Source organism: Erpetoichthys calabaricus, chromosome 4 (genome assembly GCF_900747795.2).
Source record: "Erpetoichthys calabaricus chromosome 4, fErpCal1.3, whole genome shotgun sequence".
NCBI lineage: Eukaryota > Metazoa > Chordata > Cladistia > Polypteriformes > Polypteridae > Erpetoichthys > Erpetoichthys calabaricus.
This window is the reverse complement of record NC_041397.2, coordinates 63,388,932-63,405,024: the sequence shown is the minus strand read 5'-3', so window position 1 is coordinate 63,405,024 and position 16,093 is coordinate 63,388,932. Positions and strand designations below refer to the sequence as shown.

The 16,093-nt window shown below is 38.0% G+C and overlaps 1 protein-coding gene across 1 annotated transcript in view; it reads left to right on the top strand.

The window, feature by feature from the left end:
• The window catches only part of kpnb3 (karyopherin (importin) beta 3), a 110,813-nt gene that overhangs the window by 78,320 nt on the left and 16,400 nt on the right, over positions 1-16,093 (top strand). Inside the window, exons 12-18 of the mRNA XM_028799540.2 lie at positions 6,868-6,957; positions 7,113-7,286; positions 7,450-7,668; positions 7,757-7,840; positions 13,557-13,689; positions 14,789-14,910; positions 15,694-15,790. Coding sequence (XP_028655373.1) covers positions 6,868-6,957; positions 7,113-7,286; positions 7,450-7,668; positions 7,757-7,840; positions 13,557-13,689; positions 14,789-14,910; positions 15,694-15,790 — 919 coding nt within the window. The remainder of the gene's footprint in view (positions 1-6,867; positions 6,958-7,112; positions 7,287-7,449; positions 7,669-7,756; positions 7,841-13,556; positions 13,690-14,788; positions 14,911-15,693; positions 15,791-16,093) is intronic.

Here is a 16,093-nt window from a genome sequence, read left to right as displayed (position 1 = left end):
GCTGGAGAAAAAAAATAAAATCTGTAGGGGTTCCAGGCCACGAGACCGCCCAGTCCCCTTTGGGCATTCTACCTAACATAAATGAAATAGTCCTCTTTGTAGTTAGGGTTCTCACGGAGTCACTTGATGCTGATGGTTATACAGACTTCTGGCTTTTAATCCATCCATCATTGTTGGAACATGTCAGACATTCCGATATATAAGATGGGGCGAGATTATTTAAAGCTTTATAAACCATAAGCAGAATTTTAAAGTCAATCCTGAATGACACAGGTAACCTGTGTAGTGACATCAAAACTGGAGAAATGTGCTCAGAGTTTCTTTTCCTGGTTAGGATTCTAGCAGCTGCATTCTGCACTAGTTGCAAACGATTTATGTCTTTTTTGGGTATTCCTGAGAGGATTGAGTTACAGTAATCTAGTCGACTGAAAACAAACGCGTGAACTAATTTCTCAGCATCTTTCAATGATATAAGAGGTCTAACTTTTGTTATGTTTCTTAAGTGAAAATAGGCTGTCCTAGTGATCTGATTAATATGCGATTGAAAATTCAGATTACTGTCAACAGTTACCCCTAAGCTTTTTACCTCTGTCTTGACTTTTAATCCTAATATATCCAGTTTATTTCTAATAGCCTCATTGTATCCATTATTGCCAATCACTAAGATTTCAGTTTTCTCTTTATTTAGCTTGAGAAAGTTACTATTCATCCATTCTGAAATACAAGTAAGACATTGTGTTAATGAATCAATAGAATTGGGGTCATCAGGTGCTATTGATAAATACAGCTGTGTGTCATCATCATAGCTGTGGTAGCTCACGTTGTGCCCCGAGATAATCTGACCTAATGGAAGCATGTAGATTGAGAAGAGCAGCAGACCCAGGATAGAGCCTTGTGGAACACCATATTGGATATCATGTGTCCTTGAGTTGTAATTACCACAACTAACAAAGAGTTTTCTCCCTGCCAGGTAGGATTCAAACCAATTTAAGACACTGCCAGAGAGGCCCACCCATTGACTAAGGCGATTTCTAAGAATATTATGATCAATGGTGTCAAATGCGGCACTCGGATCTAAGAGGATGAGAACAGATAAATGGCCTCTGTCTGCATTTACCCGCAAGTCATTTACTACTTTAACGAGTGCAGTTTCTGTGCTGTGATTTGTTCTAAAACCTGACTGAAATTTATCAAGAATAGCATGTTTATTGAGGTGGTCATTTAACTGCATAATGACTGCCTTCCCTAAAATTTTACTTAAGAAAGGTAGGTTAGAGATGGGTCTAAAATTTTCAAGAGCAGAGGGGTCAAGATTATTTTTCTTAAGTAGGGGTTTAACTACAGCAGTCTTGAGACAGTCTGGGAACACCCCCGTATCTAATGACGAATTTACTATGTCAAGAATATTATCAATTAGCACGCCGATACTTCTTTGAAAAAATTTGTTGGTATTGGGTCAAGGGCGCAGGTGGAGGGTTTCAGTTGAGAAATTATTTTATGTAAATCAGGTAAATCTATCCTAGTGAAAAAGTTTAATTTGTTTACAATGGAATACTGGGGTTTAGGAGGATCCTTAGTGTTGGGGAGATATACTATGTTATTTCTAATATCATTAATTTTTTGATTGAAAAATACAGCAAAAGCCTCACAGGTTTTACTGGAAGTACTTAGGAGGCATTCCTTTGAGTTACCTGGGTTTAGCAAACGATCAATTGTCGAGAATAAGACTCTGGGATTACTAGCATTGTTATTTATAATCTTAGAGAAATAGCAGCGCCTCTTAAGATGGACTGTATTATTGTATTCTGTTATTTTAACTTTTAATATTTCATAGTGGATAGTTAGTTTAGTCTTCTCTCTTACATACTCTCTTACATAACTTCTCTGCCACTCCCGACTTCCTCATACAATACCACAGCTCCTGGGAACAACTCCTTTCAAGGCACCCTGTCAAGACGCCTCACGCCTGGACAAACTGGTGAGGAAGGCAGGCTCTATTGTTGGCATGGAGCTGGACAGTTTAACATCTGTGGCAGAGCGAAGGGCGCTCAGCAGGCTCCTATCAATTATGGAGAATCCACTGCATCCACTAAATAATGTCATCTCCAGACAGAAGAGCAGCTTCAGCGACAGACTGCTGTCACTGTCCTGCTCCACTGACAGACTGAGGAGATCGTTCCTCCCCCAAACTATGCGACTCTTTAATTCCACCAGGGGGGGTAAACATTAACATTTAACATTATACAAAGTTATTGTCTGTTTTTTTTTCACCTGTATTATTATCATTCTTTAATTTAATATTATTTATTGTATCAGTATGCTGCTGCTGAAGAATGTGAATTTCCCAGTGGGATTAATAAAGTATCTATCTATCTATCTATCTATCTATCTATCTATCTATCTATCTATCTATCTATCTATCTATCTATCTATCTATCTATCTATCTATCTATCTATCTATCTATCTATCTATCTATCTATCTATCTATCTATCTATCTATCTATCTATCTATCTATCTATCTATCTATCTATCTATCTATCTATCTATCTATCTATCTATCTATCTATCTATCTATCTATCTATCTATCTATCTATCTATCTATCTATCTATCTATCTATCTATCTATCTATCTATCTATCTATCTATCTATCTATCTATCTATCTATCTATCTATCTATCTATCTATCTATCTATCTATCTATCTATCTATCTATCTATCTATCTATCTATCTATCTATCTATCTATCTATCTATCTATCTATCTATCTATCTATCTATCTATCTATCTATCTATCTATCTATCTATCTATCTATCTATCTATCTATCTATCTATCTATCTATCTATCTATCTATCTATCTATCTATCTATCTATCTATCTATCTATCTATCTATCTATCTATCTATCTATCTATCTATCTATCTATCTATCTATCTATCTATCTATCTATCTATCTATCTATCTATCTATCTATCTATCTATCTATCTATCTATCTATCTATCTATCTATCTATCTATCTATCTATCTATCTATCTATCTATCTATCTATCTATCTATCTATCTATCTATCTATCTATCTATCTATCTATCTATCTATCTATCTATCTATCTATCTATCTATCTATCTATCTATCTATCTGCTTTCTCCAGGTCCACAAAGACGCAATGCAACTCCTTCTGGCATTCTCTATACTTCTCCATCAACACCCTCAGGGCAAACATTGCATCTGTGATGGTGTACAAAAGTGCCAACTGCTTTTATTTAAAACAACAATCAAAAACAATATTCAAATTAAATAAAGTGCAGTGCTTATCAAAAAGTCTTCATTAAATAAACAATCCATAAAACAAAAGTGAAAAGTGGAGGTTAAAATCAATGCATAGAAAAAAAAAATCCTTTAAAAACCAAGGTTATAACATAATGCAGGAAATAGTCTTTTAAAACACAATTCAAGCCCAGTGTCTTCTACCTGGCGTCTCTCCTGCTTCTCCCGTCTGGGCCCCGCAACAGGAGAGTCACCATCTCAGCAGCTGACCTTTTCTCCACTCAACTGGTCTGGAGGCTTCCCGATCCCTGGCTTCGGTCGCACACTCAACCCAGATCAAGAATTGGTTTCCTTGACAACCAGGACGCTCACATCAAGGACTTCACCCAGCAAGCCTCCTGACTCCCGCAGCCTTCATGGCCTGTCGTCCTTCAACTGGTCACTCCAGCTCCTTGCACGCTCAGCTGGAGTGACTGCTTCCTTCTGCCCCCACTGAGTGTTGGCCAAACACCCTTCTTGGGGCTCACCTTCCAGCTGCCTACCTGTGAGCCTACACTCGCTCGCATGCTCTTTCTCTGTCTCTCTCACTTGCTCACACCGGCTCTCCAGCAACCTCCGTCTTTCTTTTCTTTCCCCCTTAGCCGACTTGCGCTTCTATTTACAGTGGGTATGGAAAGTATTCAGTCCCCCTTCAATTTTTCACTCTTTGTCATATTGCAGCCATTTGCTAAAATCGTTTAAATTAATTTTTTCCCTCATTAATGTACACACAGCACCCCATATTGACAGACAAAAAAAAGAATTTTTGAAATTGTTGCAGATTTATTAAAAAAGAAAAACTGAAATATCACATGGTCCTAAGTATTCAGACCCTTTGCTCAGTATTTAGTAGAAGCACCCTTTTGAGCTAATACAGCCATGAGTCTTCTTGGGAAAGATGCAACAAGTTTTTCACACCTGGATTTGGGGATCCTCTGCCATTCCTCCTTGCAGATCTTCTCCAGTTCTGTCAGGTTGGATGGTAAACGTTGGTGTACAGCCATTTTTAGGTCTCTCCAGAGATGCTCAATTGGGTTTAAGTCAGGGCTGTGGCTGGGCCATTAAAGAACAGTCACAGAGTTGTTGTGAAGCCACTCCTTCGTTATTTTAGCTGTGTGCTTAGGGTCATTGTCTTGTTGGAAGGTAAACCTTCGGCCCAGTCTGAGGTTCTTAGCACTCTGGAGAAGGTTTTTGTCCAGGATATCCCTGTACTTGGCCGTATTCATCTTCCCTCGATTGCAACCAGTCGTCCTGTCCCTGCAGCTGAAAAACACCCCCACAACATGATGCTGCCACCGCCATGCTTCACTGTGGGGACTGTATTGGACAAGTGATGAGCAGTGCCTGGTTGTCTCCACACATACCGCTTAGAATTAAGGCCAAAAAGTTCTATCTTGGTCTCATCAGACCAGAGAATCTTATTTCTCACCATCTCAGAGTCCTTCAGGTGTCTTTTAGCAAACTCCATGTGGGCTGTTATGTGTCTTGCACTGAGGTATGTGTGGAGACAACCAGACACTGCTCATCACTTGTCCACAGTACTGGTGGCATTCGTTGTTATCCTTGTTGTCCACATATTGATTTGCCAAAACTTTACACTGGATACCATCCCCATTTATCCAGGCTTGGGACCGGCATGAAGAAACACACTGGTTTGTGCATCCCCTGTGGCTGGGTTATTCTAGATATACAGTATTTTGGTAATTTCACTGATTAACTCAGGTGCCTTCATGGTTTCAAATTTATTTTTGTGAGAAAGATATGAAATGATCTGTCCTCTTAAAAATTCCTTCAGTTTCCCAGAGTATTCCTGCAGAGACTTCTGGTGGGATGTATTTGTCTCCAGAAAATTATCAATTTGTGTAGATATGAATTCTGTACAATGCTCATCAGCTAGTGATTGGGGATTAAGATGCCAGTTACGAGATGAGTGTGTAGGACATAGCAAGTTAAGCTCCATGATCAGAGGTGATGTGGTTGGAGATAAGAATAGCATTGAACTTACACAGTTTGATAATGAGGCAAAATATTTTTTTCTTTCTGGAGAAATAATCGATTTATTGAGTAAAAATGTTGAACTTGTGAGAAGAAGAAATATTTTTTTAAGGTTAGAATTTAAAAACTCCATGTGTCTGATAAGTTCTGATCCATTACAAACTGTGCAATTATTTTTTCAATATTAATTGTTATCACTGCTATAACTGAAGACCTATCCAGGTCTGGATTTAAAGCACAGTTAAAGTCTCCAATTATAATTTTATAAGTGTTCACCTTAGGAATAGTTGTGAATACATTTTGGATTAAACCTCTTATCATTCACATTAGGTGCATATCTATCAGAATCACTTTAGTATTAAATAAATTTCCTATCACCATGAAATATCGCCTTTCAGAATCACATATTGTGTCTGACACTACAAATGTCATAGTTCTGTTTATTAACACCCTACAAATAGCTAGTTACTTTTTGCCAGGAAGTTCATATACAGGGTGAGTCAACATTATGTTAACACTGATGGTACTGCTATGTTTATACTTGTATACAATTTTTGTGGACAATTTATGTGCTATATATGGGTACATGTGTTGAAAATGATGGCGAACAGGTTGGGACATTCCTGGAAATCATCTTACACATAATGAAGTATGTTTTGTGAATAAATTGTTTCCGCCATTCAAATGTTAACATAATTTTGACTCGCCCTGTATTTACTGATAGAGATTTGAATATAATTGAAGTTTAAAAAAAAAAAAAAAAAAAAAAAGGAAAGGTAGCTGAAAAGAAAATACAATGTATAGATAGGCAAATTGTTGAATTATAAATGGTCCAGGAAAATACAAGGAAGTCAGAGAGTAAAATTAGAGTACTTGCCGTTCAGCTTGAAGAGGTTAAGCAAATGTTTACGACTCATATTGAAATAGCTGAACAATCGACATATACTGCTGACGAAAAGGCAATGGCTGCAAAATCGATATGCAGAGGCTTGCTGACAGACTAGTTGTACTGGAAGATAGATCTAGAAGGAACAACAACAGAATTGAAGGTCTCCCTGAAAAATGTGAAAGTCTAAACTCCGTGAAATTCATAGCTGAAGTATTCTCTACAATAACTAGAGACGACTACAAATTGGACACAGATTTCAACAGCCTATTGTGTACATGGATTGAATGTCTCAAAAACAAGAAGCCTTATTGTCCATTTCAACAAACTACATGGCAAACAAAATTTCATGTCCATGACTGCATTCATGTTTTCTCGGATTTCTCCCCTGCAACAGCTGCTAATCGAGTTGCAAACTAAAGTATTAGACAACATCTACACAGTGCTGATATCAGATACAGCCTACCAAATTAAAAATGAATATTGAAAGTCAGTTTTACATTTTTAGCTCTCCCAGTGAAGCAGAAAAAGAGCTAAGCAGAGTGTTGACATAGGCTAAAGCCCTCAATAATTCTGTACTTTAAATGAGTAAATATGAAATTGGATTTATGAATATTTCTGTAAAACTGATATTTTCTGTGTGGTTTTGATATTTTTTCTTGTAACTTTTGTTTCAGCATCCTAGAGTAAGATATGCAGCTTGCAATGCCATTGGACAAATGGCAACCGACTTTGCCCCATTCTTCCAAAAAAAATTTCATGAAAAGGTAAGCATGTAAACTTGAATGCAAGAGTTTTATTTGGGTAAAATTTAAAAGTTGCTTTTACCGAATACAGCATGTAGCATTGTCAGGTGCCCAAAATAGAGAGTAGGCTTCTGTTCTTTGCTAATAGTCTATTGCATTTCCATATTTATATACAGGTAATACCTGCCCTATTGCAAACCCTAGAAGATCAGACCTGTCCGCGTGTCCAGGCTCATGCTGCTGCAGCACTTATTAATTTCACAGAAGACTGCCCCAAATCTCTGCTGATTCCTTATTTGGACAATCTAGTGAAACATCTGCACGTTATTATGGTCGCTAAACTACAGGAGGTAAAAAAAAAAAAGAAAAAAAATGTATTGTCTGTCACGGTAATTAAACTTATTTTTCAATGTGTTTAATAGGTTTTTTTTTTTAACAAGACTGTGTTTAGTTAAATATCAGAAATGCCAAATATTTGAGAAATAATACCTAATGCTTTTTTTTTTTTGGTAGCTTATCCAGAAAGGTACAAAACTTGTACTAGAACAGGTTGTAACCTCTATAGCATCCGTCGCTGACACTGCTGAGGAAAATTTCGTTCCTTATTATGACCTCTTCATGCCTTCTTTAAAACATGTTGTGGAAAATGCTGTACAGAAAGAGTTGAGGCTTCTTCGTGGGAAAACTATCGAGTGCATCAGTCTAATAGGGCTGGCTGTAGGGAAAGATAAGGTATTATTAACATCAAGATGTCAATGGTTAGAATTAATGTATAACATGGAAAACAAAGCCATACTTATTCATATTTTTTTAATTATAGTTTATGCAAGATGCTTCTGATGTGATGCAGCTGCTGCTAAAAACACAGACTGATTTCAATGATCTAGAAGATGATGACCCACAGGTGAGAGTATTCTTGAATTATTGATACACTAGAAAAAGGTGTATAGAATCAAATGTATCTACACAACTAGTGATGAGAAAACACCACTGAATTTGCTTCCCTGTTCAGTGAAATTATGAAAATGTTCAACTTCGTAGAACTCTGCGAAATGCATTGAAGTCAATAGGAAAAGAGGAACTGAATTACTTTTGAGTGGATTATAATGGTGCCAGTGGTCTCTGAAGTTTCCCTGGTGGTCAATGAAAAGTCTGTTGGACCAATTTATTGGGGCCAAATATGTGATAAGAGCTGTGAGGCAGCCACTGTTGCCACCATGTCTCAAACAACAAAAGACATGGACAGAACAATCAAATTATTAATTGCCACAAACTATAAATAAGTAAATAAAATCTAGATCATTGCACTTACAGAGTTCCACTCTTGGCACACACACTAGCGTTACCATAAAGAGGTGATACAGGACTGGCTCCTTTGTGGCTCCAGGCATTTCTGGAATGTCTTTTTTTGTTTCCTATAAATTCTTAATGGAAGAAGACGGTGAGAACCAAACAGCTTATAAATAGTAATGCATATTTTTTTTTTATTATTTCATATCTTTCCCAGTGTTTTCTATAGAGGGGAGGAGAAGAGCTCTTTTAAGACTTGGTTAGGTACTGTAGCTATGCACTTGGCTAATCTGCATGCATAAATAGCCACACAGTGCTACGCTGCCAGCACACAGGGTTAAATGTTGTATCTGGTGGCAGTACTGCTAATATTCTCATTATGTTCAACTAATGTACCTCTCAAATGAAAATCCTACCCTTTTTATTTAAACACTTATGGAATGATAATCTAGCAATCTTTTTTGTGGTTTTTTTTTTTTTTTTTTGGGTGGCTGTTTGACACTAATAAGGAGTCATTAACATGTTTTCACCATATTTTATCTGATGCATGCATCAGGTTGATACATTGGTACATGTGTTCTTGTCCCTGGCAGTACCCAGTAAGGCATACAGTAGTTGCACGCAACAAATCATTATAATATGTTGGAGCAATTGCAAGCAGTGCTTTTTTGCCCCAAACTCCCCCAACAGAAGCTTACTGAAACAACAAACGTTGCCTGTACTTTCAAGTAAGGTTGGCACCTAGCAGCATTGGCGATCTGCAGAGCAGCCTATATTTGAAAAGGGCTTCTCCTATTGGGCAGACAGTTGGCAACCCCCCAAGGTAGACACACAGTCCAGTCCCACCCTCTGGAAATAGCCATCTATTTGCCTCAGCCAGGTGTTGTGTGAGTGTCCCTTTGCCACTCGGTCCTCAACAATGATGATACTGCAAAGTCAATCACCCTTGGGGAATTGCTCCACATGACAATAGTGCTCTAACTAATGCTCCATCAAAACTCATTCAACACAGTCAAACCAGCAGTACCCAAGGATTATCTGAAGACACACAGTACCAAAGGAGTCTGGTCTTCCTCTCATGTCACTGGATAGTGTCCATGTCTCGCAACAATATTGCAAAACAGGAAGCTCCAGGACTCTAAAGACTTGGACCTTTGCCCTTTTGCAGAGATATAAGAAGCACCACACACCCCTTTCCAGACACCTTATGACCCAACCCATGCTCTCCCAGTCTGTCTACTGACTTCATAGGAAGAGTTGCCAGATGCATGAATGTCACTGCCGAGGTAAGTAAATCTCTCGACAAGGTCAACATTCTCTGCGCAGACAGACACACTGGTGATAGCTGTGCTTAAGATGTCATTAAAGACTTGGATCCTCCATTGACTCAGTGAAGATCACAGCATTGTCTGTGACTCTCTGAGGAACAGATTAGGATGTGCGTAATGCTTTGAATCCTCTGTAAGCAGGATGTTAGCCACTATACCGTAGGTGGTGTGTCACTTACTCTCAAATACCTCTAACAAACGCCTCCTTATCTGCCTTCAGAGCACTCGCAGCCATCCTTCTCAATTCCCGGTACAGACTGCAGTGGCCATCAAGCAGTGTACTGGGACTTCTCTCAATTATAGCCAGGGTGCCCTGCAAGATGAAATGCCTTCCTCTGGCAACACCAGCACAACCCTTAGCAAGACTGTACAGACTGTGTGCAAACAGACTGATCTTGGAGTCTGGCCAGGTCCAGCCTCATTCTCCTAGTTGGTGGTAGCCCACTGGACCTAAGCTGGATCTTCAGAGTAGAAACAAGAAGTCTATTCAGAATTCACAAACTGGGCACTTCTGTAGACCCTGCAGTTCTGTAGAAGCCTCCATCATCTGCCCTCGAGGATGTGATCGATCCACTTCACCACATCACCAGTAATGGAGTACCTAGTACAATGATGTGGCTCAGGGTGCTGGAATCAGGATCCAGCAATCTGCAGCCCTGACATGGGTATGAAGTTAAACTGTGTACGGCCCTGCAAGTCATCCTGCAACTTGCTGGGAAAACTTCGGGGTTGGTGGCAGGACTGCCAGTCCAGCCACCATAAAAGCTTTACGCACTCCAAAATGGCAGACAGGACTCCTTTCTGTGTTCTGTGGGAGTAGCTCTGCTGCATCCGCCCATAGGAAGGCCGCTCACATTATGAAGGGGATGAGGAAAAGCACTCCTCTGGGCCTCTTTCCTGGAAGAGTCGAAACTGCCGGAGAGCCAGTTGGGTCAGGTCTGCTGGGGATCGGAATTGGTGTGGTCCTGAGGCGTCACCCATTGCACAGCAGCACTCTAGTTACGATTTGAGCCAGCCCATCCCAGTAGGCTTGTGGAATGTCTTGTCTCTCCAGCATAATGATCATCTTTCCCTCTGCTGTCAGAGGAGCTTTGTGAACTTTGCATTTCAATTGCAGCACTCTCTGTGGTGCACAGACCTGGGACTGTCCAGATTGCTGTAGGTGGGTACGCCTTTTATTGGTTTGGTTGCTGTGGTGGCTGTCATACTCGGGAAGTATCTGTTGCTGTGGAAGATCGGCTCCTTCTGATGGTGTCCGATGTCATTCCTTTTGTGTGTTATGAGACTCGGATTAAGTCACTCTCTGGGAGCCTTGTCTGTTGTCTCAGTGTATGCTTCAAGTGCGGTGAGTGATGTCTCAATGAGAGAGAGATTTTATTTGCAACTTCGTTCTGTTATTGATTGGTGCCCGTGAGGTGACACTCCTCTGATCATGGGTGACTTCAGTGCGACCACTGGCACTGACAGGGCTGGCTATGAGGACTGTGTCAGTCCCCATGGGTCTGGTGACCATGGTGAAAGTGGCTACATGTTCCTTGACACTAACGTAAAAGGAAAAAAAAAAGACAGAGGTTTCATTTTTCTTTGTTTTACTGGAAACAGGATCATTTAAACTTATTATTAAAATATTTGCAATTTCTCAGTTCTTTATGAAAGCAAGTACTGAGCTTTAATGTACAGTACACAATTCATCCACCTTTCCCAGTTTCTCACCCTTAGTTATACTGTAATAACTGCATTATTGACAAGTATGTAAATTTTATGATTTAAGTTTCCTTTTCTAAGCAGTTTGTATCATTTATTATGGAAAACAAGCTAGGTTCAGGAATTTTTCTTGGCAACAGAGAAGATGCTTGTTAGTGCTACAGTCAGAAGTTTAGGTACACTTCGGTGAATTCCTTAAAACGCACTTTATAACACCTCCACAGATGTTGTACTAACAAACTATAAATTTGGCACATTATTTAAAACATCTACTTTGTGCAGGGCAAAAGTAATTATTTCCCACAATATTTAGACTGATTTCATTTTTTATTGACTATGTCACAATTCTGGTGGGTCACAAGTTTGTTAATATTTTGTAGCATTGCCTTTAAATTGTTTGTCTTGAGCCAAATATTTTTGGATAGCTTTCTACAATCTTCTTTTAATAAATTGCTGGAATTTTGGCACATTCCTCCAGACAGAACTGGCGTAACTGGGACAGGTTTGTTGGCCTTCTTGCTTGTACAATTTTCCTTCCTCATGATGCAATCATCCTGCAGCAAAGCACCCCCACAACATAATGTTCGACTGTTGGGATGGTGTTCTTTGGCTTGCAAGCCTCACCCTTTTTCCTCCAAACATAACAATATTCATTATAGCCAAGAGTTCGATGTTGAATTCATCAGACCAGAGGACATTTCACCGAAGGTAAAATCTTTGTCCCTGTATGCCATTGCAAACTGTAGTCTGACTTTTTTATACCGGCTTTGGAGCAGTGGCTTATTCCTTGCTGAGCAGCTTTTCAGGTTATATTGATAAATGACTTGTTCTGCTGTGAATATACTGTAGATACTTCTCTACCTGTTTTCTCAAGCATTTTCACAGTCTTTGGCTGCTGTTGTAGAACTGAGATGTACTTTTCATGCCAAAGTATGTTCTTCTTTAGGAGACAGAATGCGTCTCCTTCCTGAGTGGTACAACGGTTGTGTGGTCCCATGGTATTTATACTTGCACATACTTGTACAGATGAATGTGGAACCTTTAGGCAAAATACTCCCAATGATGAGCCAGATTTGTGGAGGTCCATAACTTTTTTTTTTTTTTAATTTCTTCCCTCTGTTTTCTTTTCTGATTTCTTTTGTATGTCAAGCAAAGAGTTTGATGGTAGGCCTCCACATGTTCACCAGTTAGACTAACCGGCTATCAGAAGCTAATTGTCTAATTGCCTAGAGGCTTGACATAATTTTTTGGAATTTTCCAAGCTGTTTAAAGGTACAGTTAACAGAGTGTATATAAACTTGTGACCTACAGAAATTGTGATATAGTCAATAAAAGGTGAAATACTCTGAACATTGTTGAAAAAAATAATTTTGCCCTGCACAAAGTAGATGTCTTAAGTGATATTCCAAATTTATAGTTTTTTAGTATTTTTTAGTGATTACATCTTGCCTGAAGAAGGGGCCTGAGTTGCCTCGAAAGCTTGCATATTGTAATCTTTTTAGTTAGCCAATAAAAGGTGTCATTTTGCTTGGCTTTTCTCTACATTCATAATGGCTAACACGGTACAACACCCTAGTACTATAGTTTTTTAGTATAAAATTTGTGGAGGTGTTGTATAGTGAGTTTTAAAGAAATCACCCTAAGTGTATGTAAACTTCTGACTTCAAATGTACCTTTTTGGTTCATCTGAAAGATTAACGTATGTTTGCTTTCTGTCACAGAAAATAAAGGATAAAAATGTGTCCACATGAAATGAAGCTACATGAAACATCTTAAATAACCACAAAATACAGTACAATACTATTTATAAGCTTTTGACAGTAAGCAACTTGCTTTTTTAATTCATATAGCAGAGCTGGAATATTTCTTTTCCAAGAACATGTTTAGTAATTCAGCAGTGTTTTTCACAAGTTAGCCTAAATAAAGATGTGTTGGAGATTGTTCAAATGTACATAATGATTTGCTTTGAGTGTTTACATGTAGGAAATTTTATTATCAAGCTTAAGCATATGAAAGATACTTGTGAAGATGTTCAGCCTACACAAGACTAAATTGGGAAAATAAAATAGTCTTAACTCCACCTTTTGTTTAAGACGGGATTCTTCCTTTTTACCATATTTTAGAAAAACATTGGAGTAACTCGTCATTTTTAAATCTTTTCAGGACAAGCAAAAAAGAACAGCTTACCCAGCAAATTGAAAGTGGTTGTTTTGGCTATGTGAGACTTTTACTTACTGTATTTGTTATGACCTTTTCGTTGATATTTAGAACACTTTCTCCTGAACATTGTATTTTCAGATTTCATATATGATTTCTGCATGGGCACGAATGTGCAAGATCCTTGGTAAGGAATTCCAGCAGTATCTTCCCGTGGTTATGGGACCACTCATGAAAACTGCATCTATTAAGCCAGAGGTTGCTCTTCTGGACAGTGAGTGTATTTTTCTCAATTTGAAAATTCTGTGTAGTTTCAGCCAGGTTAAAGTGAGTTCAGATATAATTTTGTATCTTGGGACAGTGGCAAAGTTCTAAAGACAGAGAAATTAAACAAAGAAAAGTAGTGACAGTCACCTTGTTACACCAATATGTAAATACAGGTGCTGCTTAGAGCAGTATGCTCTTTGTTTTTTGTTTTATGCCCCAGTAGGGCAACAGGTTGTGGGACATAATGGAGTTAGCTGGCTAGGCAGAAGAATATGCTCCTGCAACAGTCTGAGGACAGATGATCCAGCAATTGGCATTAGACTCTGATCCCCATTGTAATATAGAAACAGGGACCTGGGAAGAAATGCAGAGGGTTGCAGTATCCCTTTGATTTGCAGGGCACATATTTCCACTTTTGGCACATGTTGTGCCTTTATAACGGTAAACATTGCTGAATGACAATATACTCCTCTAAGCTGCAAGGACAATAGGTTAGAAGTTCCTGTAACTGAACCCAAGCCAAAAGGAATGCAACCTTTGAACTTGGAAGTGAATTTAGGACATGGCTTAAAGTGACACTTGGACTTCAAAATCAACACACAGTCGTACACTAAGGCATAGTGTACTATTGGGCCGACTGTGGGAAAGATGAAGTGAATGGAGTGCATGGTTTTGTTGGTGAAATGGCTGCTGCCTATGTGGGATGACTGACCAAGGGAAGAGTTAAACTCCCATATAAGCAGGTTAGAGAAATGCTGCTGTTTTTTGATGTTTGTATTCCTCAGTTAATACTGATTTTTATTAAGTCTGTTTTTAATATCAGACGTCTTTGCCATTCATATGGATTGAGTAACACTTCAAGGCCACATACTCAATGTTCATAGAACCTTATCATTAATGTAAGAAAGCCAGATGTCTAAAGATCTAAAAAGATCTTAAAACACAAGATCAAGTGGTTTACCTGTAATTTTTGACACTTGGCAACTAACTTTACCTCTTCCTGTTGGGTTGTACACATATACTTGTTTACTTGGACTTTTTTCACTTTGTTACAAGATTTACAGAATGTGTTGTATTGATTTTTTTAAATAAATTCTTTATTTTAGCCCAGGACATGGAAGGCATTAGTGAGGATGATGGTTGGGAGTTTGTGAACTTAGGAGACCAACAGAGCTTTGGTATTAAAACTGCTGGTTTGGAAGAGAAAGCAACAGCCTGTCAGATGTTGGTAAGAAGAACTAGGACATATCTGTGTTTGTAATCTTAATATTTTAGTCTTCATTATTGTCAAACATTTGTGTTAGTAGTTTGAAATCCAGTTTTCTATCTAATCATTTCTAGAGTTAGCTCTCTGCTCAGAAATGTGTTTTTTGAAAGTCTCCATTACTTGAGTTGGTCACTCATTCTAGCTATTTGCAGGAAAATGTGTAATTTTTATAGTTCATGTAAAGGAGAGAGTATTTATTTTATATGAGCTCATTATTTCAGAAATCAGCTATTTGACCTGTGCAGTAGTATGTGTAGACTTGTCAGCAATTTCTCTTTAATCATTATAAAAATGTATTATATAATTAGATGTTAACTTATTTGACAAATGCAGCTATTAGAGAATACATTTTAGTGACTCATGGGTTGGTACATATGAAAATTATCAATGTATCTTTATGCGTTCTTCAGTTTGTAATGTGTTTTTATAATTTGTTCCCTGAGTGTTGAGTTGTTTAAAATGTAACCATGTGAATTTAACCTTTTAATCCTTCTGATTTAGGAATGTCATACTGTTATACAGGTGACACTTTTTTTGTGTGTGAATACAATGTTTAATATTAAACTGGGTAGTTTAAAATTAAGGAATTTAATACCTTGTTAAGAAACATATGCTTATTTTGATGATAATAACATGCGGGTGATACATTATCATGGATTTGCATTTCTGGGTGGCATCAAGCACTAAAATAGTATAATGTAATTATTGTAATAAAACCTTTTTTGTATTTTTCTTTCATATTAGGTTTGTTATGCAAAGGAATTAAAGGAAAGATTTGTTGAGTATACTGAACAAGTTGTCAAGCTGATGGTTCCTTTGCTTAAATTTTATTTTCACGATGATATCCTTTAAAGACTGAAGAAAATTTTGAACCGCAGTATTCTAGTTAGATGGTTGCAAGATGATCAGTATATTGTCTTTTATGTTTACTTATTAATTACTCCTTGTATATTTGCAACAAGGAAATATTTAGATACCAGTGATGGAAAGTTCTTTATCAAAGTTGCCATTAACCAGCCATTCTCCCTCTGTGCATGATACTGTAGATAATGCCCGTAAAATACCTTTTACTTCTGTTACCTTTTTTTTTTGTTTTTTGTTAATGTACACTATTTCAGCATTCTATATGCAACTAAGCAGTGTA